Consider the following 13,511-nt stretch of genomic DNA (forward strand, 5'->3'; position numbering starts at 1 on the left):
ATCCAAGCATAAGATTAATTAATCTGATCATATTTGCAGCACGAAATGTATACAAACTTCGTTAAATGAATTAAAAATGAGTTTAAAAAACTTACTGAGATCAGTTAAAACCTTTAGAGCCACTTCATGGGTTCACCAGACCAACGCCATCCATTTTGAGATGATTCGAAATTCGAATGTCGTATTGGATCGAATCGCTCGCTGTACTTTGAACTGTTGAAAACTCGATTCAAGCTCCGAACCACTGACTGTTTCGAAAACACATATTGCTAAAAAAAACTGTCATAAAATATTTAAAAATGCATAATAATAATATGTTTCTATAAAAAAAGGACTCTGCAAAAGGAAAGGGAAGTTATTTTGATTAAAGATTGCAAACACAATTAAAAAAATTGTTTGATTGTTTGTTTTAATTTAGGAGATCAGTTTGATTGTTTCATTATCTCAATGGCTCACTTTCCCCTAGACACCACGCGATGGCGCCATGAAGCCAAATATCGAGGTAGGCCGGTAGTGGACGCTACTCGCTGACGGGCTTTAGGACCGCTGGGTGTGTGGGGCATTGCCGTAAGCCGCCTGTCTTCTGGTGCATCTCGTTCGGAGTCTTTTCGCCGAACATGTGGTGTGGTAGTGGCGTCACTACACTTGCCGCAGTCACTAACAAAACCGATTGAGACCGAGGCACCGCTTTCTGACGAGTGCAAGGAAGTGTGACACGCGAGCAGCAGCAGGTCAAGAGCAATGAAAACCGAGGGAATTGAGGGTACTGAAAGGTTTCTGAGCCCCGGTAAAGGCCGGGGACTCAAAGCCACTAAGCAGTTCAAAGTTGGTGATCTAGTGTTCGCCTGTCCGGCGTATGCTTACGTGCTGACAGTGAACGAGAGAGGCGGACACTGCGAATACTGCTTTACCAGGTCAGCGCTCCTATTAAGTCCACGTCTGACACTTTGTGTCTTTGTGTACGAGACTAGATCCTCCTGACTTGCTGTGCACACGGATGCTTCATTTGACAATGCATGCACGTACACCAAGAGCTTTATAATAATAATAATAATAATTGTTAACTTTTATAATAGTTCTTGATCAACTTTGTTTTGGTCATGCCATATTTGACAGGAAGCTAATCTGCATTCACTGCAAGGCTGGTCCCTCTTAAAGATGGCTGGCTGGCACATGCTTTCTATTTTTTCTGCGTTTAAATGCTGCTGGGTCATGCACTGTGAGTGTGAAGGGTGACCCACTTTATACACACCTCCAACACGGACAATGAGTGCCGTGCATGAATGTTTAGTGAAATCTTTCTTTTCAGGCAGTCAGTCTGTAGATTTTTACAGGAGACGTGTGTGATGTGATCTAGTAGACTGCATAAATCCACTAGATACAATTGGCAATACATCTATCATAAGCATATGTAAACACAAGACAATGTAAATTATTATTTTATGGGCTTAAATGAGAGCTTTTGGTGTGATTGATGCATTTGTCAATGTTGAACTTTTGTACTTTTGTATTGTAACAATGAAGGTGATGTTTGATTTTGTTCCATTGAACAAGAATGGAGATGTTAAAGTTGGTATGCAAGAAAAATTCACCTCATCTGTTTTCTAAATGCTTGTTATAGATCTTATCGTGAGTGATTTATCCTTGCATATGTTTCATTTTTAATGTCAAAACTGGACCTTCTGGTGAAATCTTCTCTGTGGTGATGGTTGCAGGACATTTCCAATCATTTTATCTAAGACTTAGTTCGTGCAAAAATGAAAGTTCTGTCATCATTAACTCACCCTCATGTCGTTCCACAACTATAAGACTTTTGTTCATCTTCGAAGCGCAAATTAAGATATTTTAATGATCACTTAGAGATTTCTCTCTGTATTGAAAGTCCAGGTAACCATTGATGCTTCAAATTGTTCATAAAGACATCCATGTGAATCGTGATTTAATCCAAGATTTTAAGGGATAGTTTAGCTAAAATTACCAATCTGTCATCGTTTACTCACCTTTTTAAAACTGTAAGAATTACATGTTTCTGTGGAATGTAAAAAAGATGAGGGTCAATATTAACCAAAACTGTATAGTTATTACCAACATTCTTCAAAATGTCTTATTTTATGTTCTGCAGGAGAAAGTCGTGTATGGTTGGAACGGGTGAGGAAATGATGAATTATTTTTGGGTGATCTTTAGAGAGAATGACAGAAATAAGGTGCAATCAATGAAACTTAATGGTGACCGTGGCAAAAATATTTTGTGCTCTACCAAAGAATGAAAGTATTATGTTTTTTTAAAGGCATAAGGGTAAATAATGACAGGATTTTCATTAACTTTAACATAGAAGGAAATAGTGGAATGCTGAAGTGTGAATTGAGGATCATCTAAAAAAAAACAACTTTTTTTGTCATTTCATTCACAGGAAAGAAGGGCTGTCGAAGTGTGGAAAATGTAAACAGGCCTATTACTGCAATGTTGAGTGTCAGGTAAGTCTGTGTTTGTGCTTTTTGTTGAGGGAAACTATATCATCGTCTTTCTGTGTGTGGATTTGCTCCATTGTCCATATTACAAAAATAGTTCACCCCAAAAAAAAGAAAATTAGGTTACACTATATTTTACAGTGTCCTTGTTACATATGTTACATTTACTTATCATAGTAATAACAGTCAATTATGCATAATTACATGCAAGTAACCCCTTAACCTAATCCTACCCTAACCTTTAGTAAGTACATGTAGTTGCTTAATATTACTCAGTACTTAAATATATAATTACACTGTAACGATGACACCTTAAAATAAAGTGTAACCGAAAATTCTGTCATTATTTACTTACACATCATATTGCCTATATGCTGTGGAACACAGAGACATACAGTACAGTGGACTGTAACGCTGAAGCCACGGCCATAACGACCTGTTTCATAAAGTTCATTTTGCTCTGTCAGCATATATCAGAGCTTTTTTTCCAACACTTAGTACTTACACTACAGTGCTCTAATTGTGAGGATGGTCCCACTGGAGCAACGCTTGTTGAAGTGCTCTTCCTGTGTATGAGCCAGAGTAGCATAGTCTCAGAATGAACTCCATAGTTAATGCACTCACTTTACCTGGAATCAAACCTGCAGCCTTTGTGTTAACAGCGCAGTACCTCAACAACTCAACCACCCTTTGCTACATATCTGAGACAAATTTTGATCCATCCATTCTAATCAAATGTAGGGTCGTGGGGATGCTGGACAATTTACACAAAATAGAAATATTCACAAAACTTATGCATTTTGACTGTTAATTTTTCGGGGCCTGAAAACGCAAACTTGGAACGCAAGTTTTTTAAAACGATACCGGTATCATCTCCGTGTAAAATACAAAAGCGCGAATTATTGAAAACGGTGACGTCAGTCTATAGACCTTATGTGCTAGAGAAACAAGCGCCCAGCCAACTTTAGAATTTTGTTTTTTAACTTCCGTTTTCCCAGTAGCTCTGTATTGGCGCTTTTCCACTACACAGTACCAGCTCGCCTTGACTCGACTCGCCTTTGTTTGGTTTTCCACTGTGTAAAAGTTGTACCTGTACCTGCTTCCAGGTACTTTTTTCTGAGCGAGCTGAGGCAATACTAAAATGTGACGTGAAAACACGGCAGACTGTTGATTGGTCAGAGAATCAGCGTAGTGATGCGTAGAAGATTACGTCACGGCAGTTTCCTGCGGCGTCGCTATGACGACCAGGTACTATTGTGGAGGTACTATCTGCAATGGAAAACGGAGCGAAAAGCGTGTCGAGTCGAGATGAGGTGGCATTGCTGTCAAAGTAATTTGCTGGTGTAGTGGATTTACTTATTGTAGCGTTAACGAAAGCGGATATCATAACTAATTTTAGTAGACTGGGAAGATTTTAAAATGAGCGTTTCATTCATAACCTGCATGCTGTGGAAATATAAAGCATAAGCATAAAAGACTTAAAGAGACGTAAAAACAATCTTACAAGCCCCAAACTGAATTGTAATTTTTGAATTGTAATTTTTTATTTATATTTTTACTTTTTACTGTTCTAAAAGGCTTTAAAATATTTATTTTTATCTCATCAACTTTGTATAAGACAAAGCACAGTTGACTCAGTTCCTCATTAATGAGTTCCTCCAGGATGAGAAACAGGGATCGTTCTCGGTAGATTCCACAGCCGGAATGACAGCTCTGTAATTGATCATTACGGGTGTGTGCCAAGCAGAGTCGAAAATCCAGCACAGAAAATAAAGATCATCAATAATCCATTTGCACTCTACCACAAGGCCCTTCTCTCTAGTCCCTGCTGTTTTTCTGCGCCCTACAAGTTGTGGCATTAGAATCAGCCTATCCATCATCTTACGGTTTTAAGCTGTTCCAGTTCAGGCTTGTCCCTCTGTGTATCCTTGCTCTGAATTCAGCCTTTTATTCACATATATATGTTAATCAGCCTACATAAACACAAGCTCAACCGTACTTGACGGGCGAGAACAAACCTCATTGGTTTTTGTGGAAGCTCAAATGTGCTGCGTAACACAAGAATGAACCTCATTGGTTCTCGCACATCAAGCAAACATGCTTGTGCTTCCGTTTACCATAACTGATGTGTCCGTTGATTGTTTATTTGTGAATAAAAGCCTAAATTCATCTGTTCATCATATAAAAAGCGAACATGTCTCTTCAGAAAATGTGAACTACACCACTCAATTCATATGGATTCGTTTTACAATCTCTTTATTCATTTTTTGGAGCGTCAAAGTGGTAATTCCACGGACTCAATGAAGAGACCGTGTTTTGAGGATGAACGAAAATCGAACAGGTTTGGAATGTCAAGATGATGACAGAATTTTGGATGAACTACCCCTCTAACGTAAAGTCATAATGTAAGGTAATATGTAAAAATGTAAAGTTTATGCATTATCATTAAAATCAGTTCCTCCCACGTGAAAATGACAAGCATTTTTACTTCATCCCAAATGCATCGCTCTATTCCCTGCTAAATGACATACAGGAAGTCCCGCCTCAGAATCACACCAATGATCTAAGACTTGCAGCAGAACAATGATTTGATAGCACTTCGGTGTTTATACTGCGGAAAGGGAAGCTACAAATGGTTGTCTCTGGCAAAGAAATTACACACTGTTGTCCATTTAAATATCAAAAGCAAAAGTACAAAAAAAAAAAGAACAGCAGACCAATATAATTAAAGCAGCGATCATGGAGAAAATCTGGGTAGCCTGTTTATTTTAAGGGATCTGGTTGTTGCTCTATTCCTAAATTGAGCTGAAAGGCGTTCTGGCCACGCTGTTGCTATGACAATCCGTCTCAAATGCATTAGGGATCGGTTTCTGTTTGCTCGCCAGAACACAGGATTTAGTTTATTCGTCGCCCAGTAGCCTGTGAGGCAGGCTGAGACTAATTCAAAGTCTTATCTCTCAGGAATTCTCGTATTCGCCTTGAGGTTCCGTTCCATTTGAAAGCATGACTCATCAAACGGAAGCGAGTCGACATGCGATTGGTTATATCAAAAGCATATCATCTCAAAAAGAACAGCTGTGACTCTTCATGCTGGGTGTGGTATTCATCTGATGATGAAATGTGAAAATATGCTATATGTTTCCAGTTTGTGTGAAAATAAACAATGGCCTTGTCCTTTCCTCAGAGAGGAGACTGGCCCATGCACAAGCTGGAGTGCTCAGCCATGTGCTCATACGGAGAGAACTGGTGTCCATCAGAAACCGTACGACTGGTCGCCAGAATAATACTCAAACAGGTGAGGACAACTAGGTTTTTTGGCATGCGGTATAACTTTTTGTTTTCAGCTTTAAAAGAAAAGTTTATTTTACTATTGAATGCTATTTGTTTTTTTATGTCTATTTAGCCTTGATTTTATTTTTATTTCAGTTTTAGTATTTCAGCATTTCTAATATGAAGTTTTTCATCAAATATTATTTTTATTTTATATCAGCTTTATTTCAATGAACTAATATGATTTTAATAGTTTTAGTTAACAATAACAACAGTGCTCTAAAGACGCCTATTTCCGGGTAACTTTTCATGCACGTACTAAATGCAATTATTATTACACTTAATGATATTTTGCTTGCTAACAGTCTTTGCCTAGGTGGATATTTACAGTGAATTTACTGCAGGGTAGTAGTTACAGTACATTTTATTCTCTGCTAGAACTATTTGCTGTTGCCTGTTAGATCTTAAATGTTTTTTTGGCTGTGGAAGTATGTTGAGGAGGCAGCTTTTCAGCTGCTCTGCTGTAATAATGTCTATAGCTACAGCCACTCTACTCATGAGTACTTCAGTTCAGAGAGTAAGAGAGGTCTAGTGCTTTCACATTCCTCACCTGCCAATTAGTTTTTTGTTTTTTTTTTTGTTTTTTGTAGTTTGAATGTAGTTTTACATTTACATTTAGTCATTTAGCAGACCAAAGCGACTTACAAATTAGGACTAAATTAAGCGAGTCATCGTGAAGAGGCAAGAAACAACACAAGAAGTGCTCAAAATATGAAGTTCCGGCATTGTTCAGAGTAGCATAAGCCCGATAAGCGAGAATTTAAAGGAAGAAGTACAATTTTTTTTTTTTTTTTTATGAGCTCACGGAAGAGATGAGTTTTCAGCTGTCTTTTGAATGTTGTCAGGGATTCTACATTCCGGATGAGGGTGGGGAGAGCATTCCACCAGCATGGAACTGTGAATGAGAATGTTCTGGAAAGTGATTTTGTGGCTTTCTGTGATGGAACCACGAGACGTCGCTCATTGACCGATCGTAGACTTCTGGTAGGGATGTAGACTCGTAGGAGTGAGTGAAAGTAGGAGGGAGCTGAGCCTGTGATAGATCTGTAAGCAAGCGTCAATGCCTTGAACTTGATGCGAGCAGCGAGTGGTAGCCAGTGCAGAGAGATGAACAGAGGAGTGACGTGGGCCCTCTTGGGCTCGTTGAAGACAAGACGAGCTGCAGCATTCTGAATCATTTGTAGAGGTTTAGTTGCACATGATGGAAGTCCAGCCAGAAGAGCATTACAGTAGTCAAGCCTAGAAATGACCAGGGCCTGGACGAGAATTTGTGTTGCATGCTCCGTTAGGAAAGATCTTCCTGATGTTGTGCAGTGCAGTTTTAAGTTCGCAATGCCTTCAGACCCTGCAACTGTACATGTCTGAATGCCTTGAGAAAAAAAAAATAGTTATAGAGGGTTAGAGAAGAGGCGGCTTGCTCAGGGTTGGTAGGATTTTTCCCTGCTCATCAAGGATGCATTTATTTGATCAAAAATGGTTTTCTATATTTTAAAATGTAATTTTTTCCTGTGCCTCATGCTGATTTAGTGCTCAAGAAATATTTCTTATTATTATCTGTGTTGAAAACCGTTGTGCTGCTTAATATTTTTGTGGAAACAATAATATGTTTTTTTCAGGTTTCTTTGATTAATAGAATGTTTAAAAGAACAGCATTTATTTGAAATAGATATCCTTTGTAACACCATGAATGACTTTTGATCCATGTAACGAGTCCTTCCTTGCTGAATAAAAGCATTAATTTCTTTAAATAAATAAAAACTTACTGAAACCAAACTTGGGCAGTCATTTAAGTTCTTAAAAATGTCAATGATGGAAATTGGTTTAGAAACTAATAAAACAGACATTAGTTTCCTCCTTTTAGCCACTTCATTCGATGCTATTATTATTAATGCGCCTGATCGTGAGATTATATGCAGCGAAGACAGCACACATCTCTGTTGTCTTCTAAATCCAACCAGATCAAGGAGTTTCAGCAGACAGGCTGTTACACAAACATTGGATTTAGATGTGCCTTGTTGCCTTCCTACCTCCATATGTTGCTTGTGAAGGCAGCATTTATCAGGTTTCAGACACATCTAGAGTGAGTCTGAAGGAGCTCAGCTCTTTCTGCTGCACCTGTTAAGATGATTAACCTTCACAGGTGTGAAAACACGGACGGCTTTTCTTTTTCTGAACACACTGATGCAAAGTTCACCAATAGTAATATTCAGTAATTTAAGAATCGGTACAATCCAGTGCACAGCTGATGATTTAGTTTAGAATTAGATGTAGAATTTTCAGTGCTGCTCTGGCACATATGGTGCTACCATGTGTTTTTTATGGATGTGTTTTTCCTGAATGCGTCAGGGCCGGCAGCTCTCCGTGACTCACTCTGCCGGCACATGGCGCTTTGTGTCACACAGCATGTGCCCGTTAGACAGTTGGCCAGAAAACTGTTTGGTCTCATCAAACACTGAAACAAGGTTTTGTTTTGCATGTTTGACAGTTTGCGAGGATTGTCACATCTAACTTTTAAACATTTCCTTGTTTTCCAGAAAAGCCAGACAGAAAGGACTCCTTCAGAAAGAGTGTTGACTCTTAGAGAATTAGAAGCACGTAAGTGTTTAGGGTTTAAAAAAAAAGGTTTAAAAATGCAAAGTCTGTTTCTTTTGCTTAAAAGAGGGTTTGAAGTTGAAGTCAGTAAAAGGCTGGTGACTTTCCACACCTGTTTAGTGACCCTTACCATCTGCCCTGTTGGCTTCCACAGATATATGACGCCTAGAGTAGGACTTGAAGTCTTCGTCTGTGTCTGCAATTGTAACTGGTGTTAAAAAAAAAAAAGAGTCAGACATTGCATGTTTGATGAAAAGAGAGCTATTACTGCTATTGTCCTGATACTCAATTATATGTTAACATTCTGTCGAATTTGTGGCATAGCCTTAACAATGTAAGACTGGAGTCTTTTTGAAGATGAAATGCTAATTTCCTTTTCTGTACAATGTTTGTCAGATCTGGACAAGATGGATGATGAGAAGAATGAGATGAACGATACAGACATTGCTGCACTACATCACTTTTACTCCCGCCATCTCGATTTTCCTGATAATGCAGCACTTACCGAACTCTTTGCTCAGGTAAAGTTAACTGTGATTTTTTTTTTTTTTTTTTTTTGCATATAGATTTGGGGCTCTGCATGTTTTTCATTAAATAAACACGGATAAATACTATTTAATCAATTTCATGCATCAATGAAGAAATGCAGTAAAGCAAGGAATAACTGAAGTATTATCTTATATTTTTACTGCAACATTTTAATAACTCAGTAAAATTTTGTAATCAAGTGATTGAAAATGACAGTTTGAAAATATATTTGCAGAAATGAACTCACCAAGTTTTTTTTTTTTTTTTTTTGCTTCTAATTAAAAAAGCCGAATTAAAAAAATCACAATATTTACAGGATTGCTTTATTTTATATTGCCAGCAAAATCATGCAAACTAAGTATTATAAGAGCTGATTATATTCTAATCACTTTATAAAGTATGAATGTGTATCTATGAAATATAAATACAATATAGTTTTATAAAATATAAATTAAGTTTACTATGTTTATTTTAAAGGGATAGTTCACCCAAAAATGAAAATTGTCACTGTTTACGCACCCTGTAAAATCTTTTTGTGGAACATAATAGAAGATATTTTGGAAATATATTAGTGTTTTTAATGTCAATGGTATCTAAAATGTTTAGTTGCTTATCAACATTCTTCAAAATAACTGCTGAAGAAAGAAAGTCATGTTTAGAATGACATGAATTCTCATTTTTTTGTGTGAAAAATAAGGAGAATGACAGACTTGGAAATAAAAGATGTGATGAGAGTGAGTTGTGACCTTGGCTTTCATTCTGTCTAGCATCTCTTTTATGTTCCATGGAAGAATGAAATTATAATGGGTTTTGAAAAAATTATCCCTTTAAGTGATCCTAGGTTAGTCTAGCATATTTAATAGTTCTCACTTCAGAAAGCATGAGATTTGTTCCAAAACCTTGTACCCTATTTGTGGATAGTTCCAAGTCTGTGTGTCCTTGCTAATTCCTCCTTTTTACGTCACAGGTGAATTGTAATGGCTTCACCATTGAAGATGAAGAGCTGTCTCATTTGGGTTCTGCGGTTTTTCAAGAGTAAGTCTCATAAAACCACTGCCTTGACCAAAATATATGAAGTACTTGTTAGTAATTGAATGTCTTTCCATGGTAGTGTTGCTCTGATGAACCACAGTTGTAGTCCAAATGTGATTGTGACGTATAAAGGTACAGTAGCCGAAGTGAGAGCGGTGCAGGAGATCAACCCTGAAGATGAGGTGAGACAGGGCCACGTTATGCTTGTTCTTAATATTGTATTGTATTGCAGCATGTCTTGTCATTGTTTGAGACTAAATAGTGACTAAAATATTACACTTACAGGAATGCAAAATTTTGTTATCTTCACTGACTGGTCAGACCTCACATGATTTTTATTGTCACATTCAGGAAACCTTTGTTGTTTGTTATTTAGCATTATAATCATTGTCATTAAATTGTAATGTGAAATGTTCATGTAAAATGCAGAATTATCTGACAAGTCAGTATTGAATTCTGACATCTATTATAGTATTGCATAATCATCTCATTACTAATTTAATTGTTGTATATTGTGTGACAGTCCTCTTTGTTTCTCTGGAATAGATCTTCAACAGTTACATTGACCTCCTGTATCCAACAGAGGATAGAATTGAACGGTTGAAAGATTCTTACTTCTTCACCTGTGACTGTAAAGAATGCACCTCTAAATCAAAGGTGAGTGTCATTTTAACCCTTTAATAAACGACTTTTCATATACGGGTGCGTTCACACTTATAGTTCAGTTCTTTTGGTCCAACCCAAAAAAAGATGATAATACATTTAGTCCTGGTTTGGTTAGCTTTGGTTCACACTGTCATTTTTAAGACCGAAGATACAAAAACAAAAAAAACAAAAAAAAAACGTATTTTGCGTCTGAACTTACCGAATATCCAAAACAATGCTGTGTGCTTGGATAAATGTGCTCGTTATATGTGTGTACATATGATGGCATTTTGTCCAGCTGAGAACTCGTGAAGAGTTTATAAAATGTGTAAAAAGGAGTCAAAACAGCGTCGGGAATACTTCTGTTGCACACAAACGAAGATCGAAGGAGAAGGCGTTTCTGACGCCTGTACCGAACTGTTATGGCTCCCATGACGAGAAAAAATCAGGTATGCTTCAGCATTCTGTCCTTTTTAGGGTCGCATCTGGTGACATCACGTCATGTTTTTGGTTTGTTTATATGTCTTTGGTCCTTGTTGCGTTCATATTTCTGTCGAAACGCACCAGAGTTTGTTTGAAAGTGGACCCGAGACCCATCTTTTTATATGTAATAACAGTATGAATAAAAATTATCACGAATAAGGGAACTCAAGTCGATATATGTGGAATAACACCTTCTTTTTTATTTAGGACAAAGCCAAAATGGAGATCCGTCAGAAGCTTAGCACACCTCCAGAGGATGAGGAAATCACACAGATGGTCATGTATGCCAGAAATGTCATTGAGGAGTTCAGGAGAGCAAAGCACTACAAAAATATCCTTCATTAGCCTTTTCTTTTTTTTTAATCTTTATAGTTTTGTCTGTGATATCGGGCAATATTTTGAATATAGAGCAATCCAGAGGCACTGGGATATATTTAGTCTCCACACTTGAAGCCATACTAACCTTTGGGATATATTGTGCCACAAAACATACATTAGTGTATTTAAAAAAAAACAACAATTGCTTGAAAAGTCTGAGAAAATGTAGACTGAGCAAATTAGACCAAGCTCCCTTTGTCAGACAATATACACCACCATTGAAAAGTTTTTTTCTTTTTCTTGCATTTATTCAGCAGTTATGCGTTAAAATTATATCTTTTAAAAATCTACAGACTGTTTTCAACATTGATAATAAGTTATGTTTCTTGAGCACCAAAGAATATTAGAATGATTTCAGAAGGATCATGTGACACTGAAGACTGGAGTAATGATGCTGAAAATTCAGCTTTGCCATCACAGGAATTAATTAAATTTGTAAAAAATAAAATAAAAAACCCGAGAAAATTAGTTATTTTTAAAATTGTAGTGATATTTCACATTATTACTATTTTTACTGTATTCAGACACTTTTTTCACAGATCTTTTGAACGGAAGTGTAAATATCCTGTGGTTTTGACTAAAAGTTCCTTGACTGCTAAGTACCCCCCAGTGAGCTGCTGGAAATCTGTGAACTAAGCCTGGAGAAAATGGGTTCAATCTTTGCCGAAACCAATGTGTACATGCTGCATATGATGTATCAGGCAATGGGTGTCTGTCTCTATATGCAGGATTGGGACGGAGCAATGAAATATGGCGAGAAAATTGTCCAGCCCTACAGGTAATGCTGGGTCCAGTGTGATTCCTGTCATTCTAACTTATTTGAGTTTAAAATTCAAATAATAAAGAGTTACAGTGTATCCACTTTACTAATTGTGTCCAATGCACATATCTTTCTAGTGTGCACTATCCTCCTTACTCACTGAATGTGGCTTCTATGTACCTGAAACTTGGAAGATTGTACCTAGGACTTGAGAGGAGTACACAAGGAGTTAAAGCTTTAAAGAAGGTAAGGTGTTAGCAGTGCTAATGTAATAATAATGTAATATTTGATGTGGGCGTCCTTTTGAAATCTATAAGAAAAAAATATATATTTTTGGACCCATCTAGGCTTATAAATTGTTGTTGCTGAATTTATCACAGGCTCTTGCAATCATGGACATTGCCCATGGTAAGGACCACCCGTACATCGCTGAGATTAAAAAGGAAATAGAAGACCAGACATAATGGGAACACGTGGAGGAATATGCATCAAACACTGGCATGTGTCTTATACCTCTCCTGGGAATATAAAAACAAAGTGATGTCAAAATTACCTGTTTATCTGAGATGTCATTTAAATTAATTTTGAGTTTTGTAAATAGATGGCCTGAGTCTGAGATACTTTGTTGCTTGTATTGTCTGCACTTTGAACAAATGTGCTATTTTCTGAGAAGAAGGGCTAAGAATTAAGAATCATATCATATATACCAGGTTTTTAACAACATTTTGCCCCCTCATGTAGCAACACAATATTATTGTTTTCAATAGCTAACGAATGTAAATCATTTATATATTGTCAATAAGGCGAAAGACTCTGATTCTGTTTTACTTGTCTGTTTGCATGGTTATTGTTTTTGCACTGATCAAAATATATCATGGATACTGTTAAGATATTGGACTTCCAATCAATCAGTGCATTTCATAGTGTTACTATCATTGTTGCTTATTTGTTAAACGTTTCTTGTTTGTTTAGTATTGTGCTATTTTGACATCGTATGGGCTAAAGAAAAATTTAATAAAAAAAAAGATGCAGACTGCCACATGCAAAATACATTAAATTTAATGTGACAACACTAAAGTAATAAATTCCTTATGACAAACACTGACTTTATGGATTACATTTTTTTAAGTGGAATACTATTTAAGATGTGCAACCAGCATCAAAATAACACATTTATCTGTGAATTGTATCGCTAAATACATTCAGCGACTTGTAATCATCATCATCTGCTATTGTTTTTGTCATAAGTCTCTTCATAAGCTGTGTTGCATCCCTGGCAGTAACCATGGTGATG

The 13,511-nt window shown here is 36.9% G+C and overlaps 1 protein-coding gene across 1 annotated transcript; it reads left to right on the forward strand.

Moving 5' to 3' along the window:
- The first annotated feature begins 468 nt into the window (after window positions 1-468).
- smyd2a (SET and MYND domain containing 2a) lies at window positions 469-13,318 on the forward strand. Its single transcript, XM_081347998.1, has 12 exons — window positions 469-914; window positions 2,412-2,475; window positions 5,654-5,764; window positions 8,334-8,394; window positions 8,788-8,912; window positions 9,887-9,954; window positions 10,031-10,133; window positions 10,498-10,608; window positions 11,287-11,410; window positions 12,061-12,235; window positions 12,355-12,463; window positions 12,598-13,318. The coding sequence occupies exons 1-12, from the start codon at window positions 742-744 to the stop codon at window positions 12,679-12,681; spliced, it is 1,308 nt and encodes a 435-aa protein (XP_081204124.1). The 5' UTR covers window positions 469-741; the 3' UTR covers window positions 12,682-13,318.
- The last annotated feature ends 193 nt before the right edge of the window (window positions 13,319-13,511 follow it).

This window comes from Scardinius erythrophthalmus (genome assembly GCF_964197995.2).
Source record: "Scardinius erythrophthalmus genome assembly, chromosome: 19".
Classification (NCBI taxonomy): domain Eukaryota; kingdom Metazoa; phylum Chordata; class Actinopteri; order Cypriniformes; family Leuciscidae; genus Scardinius; species Scardinius erythrophthalmus.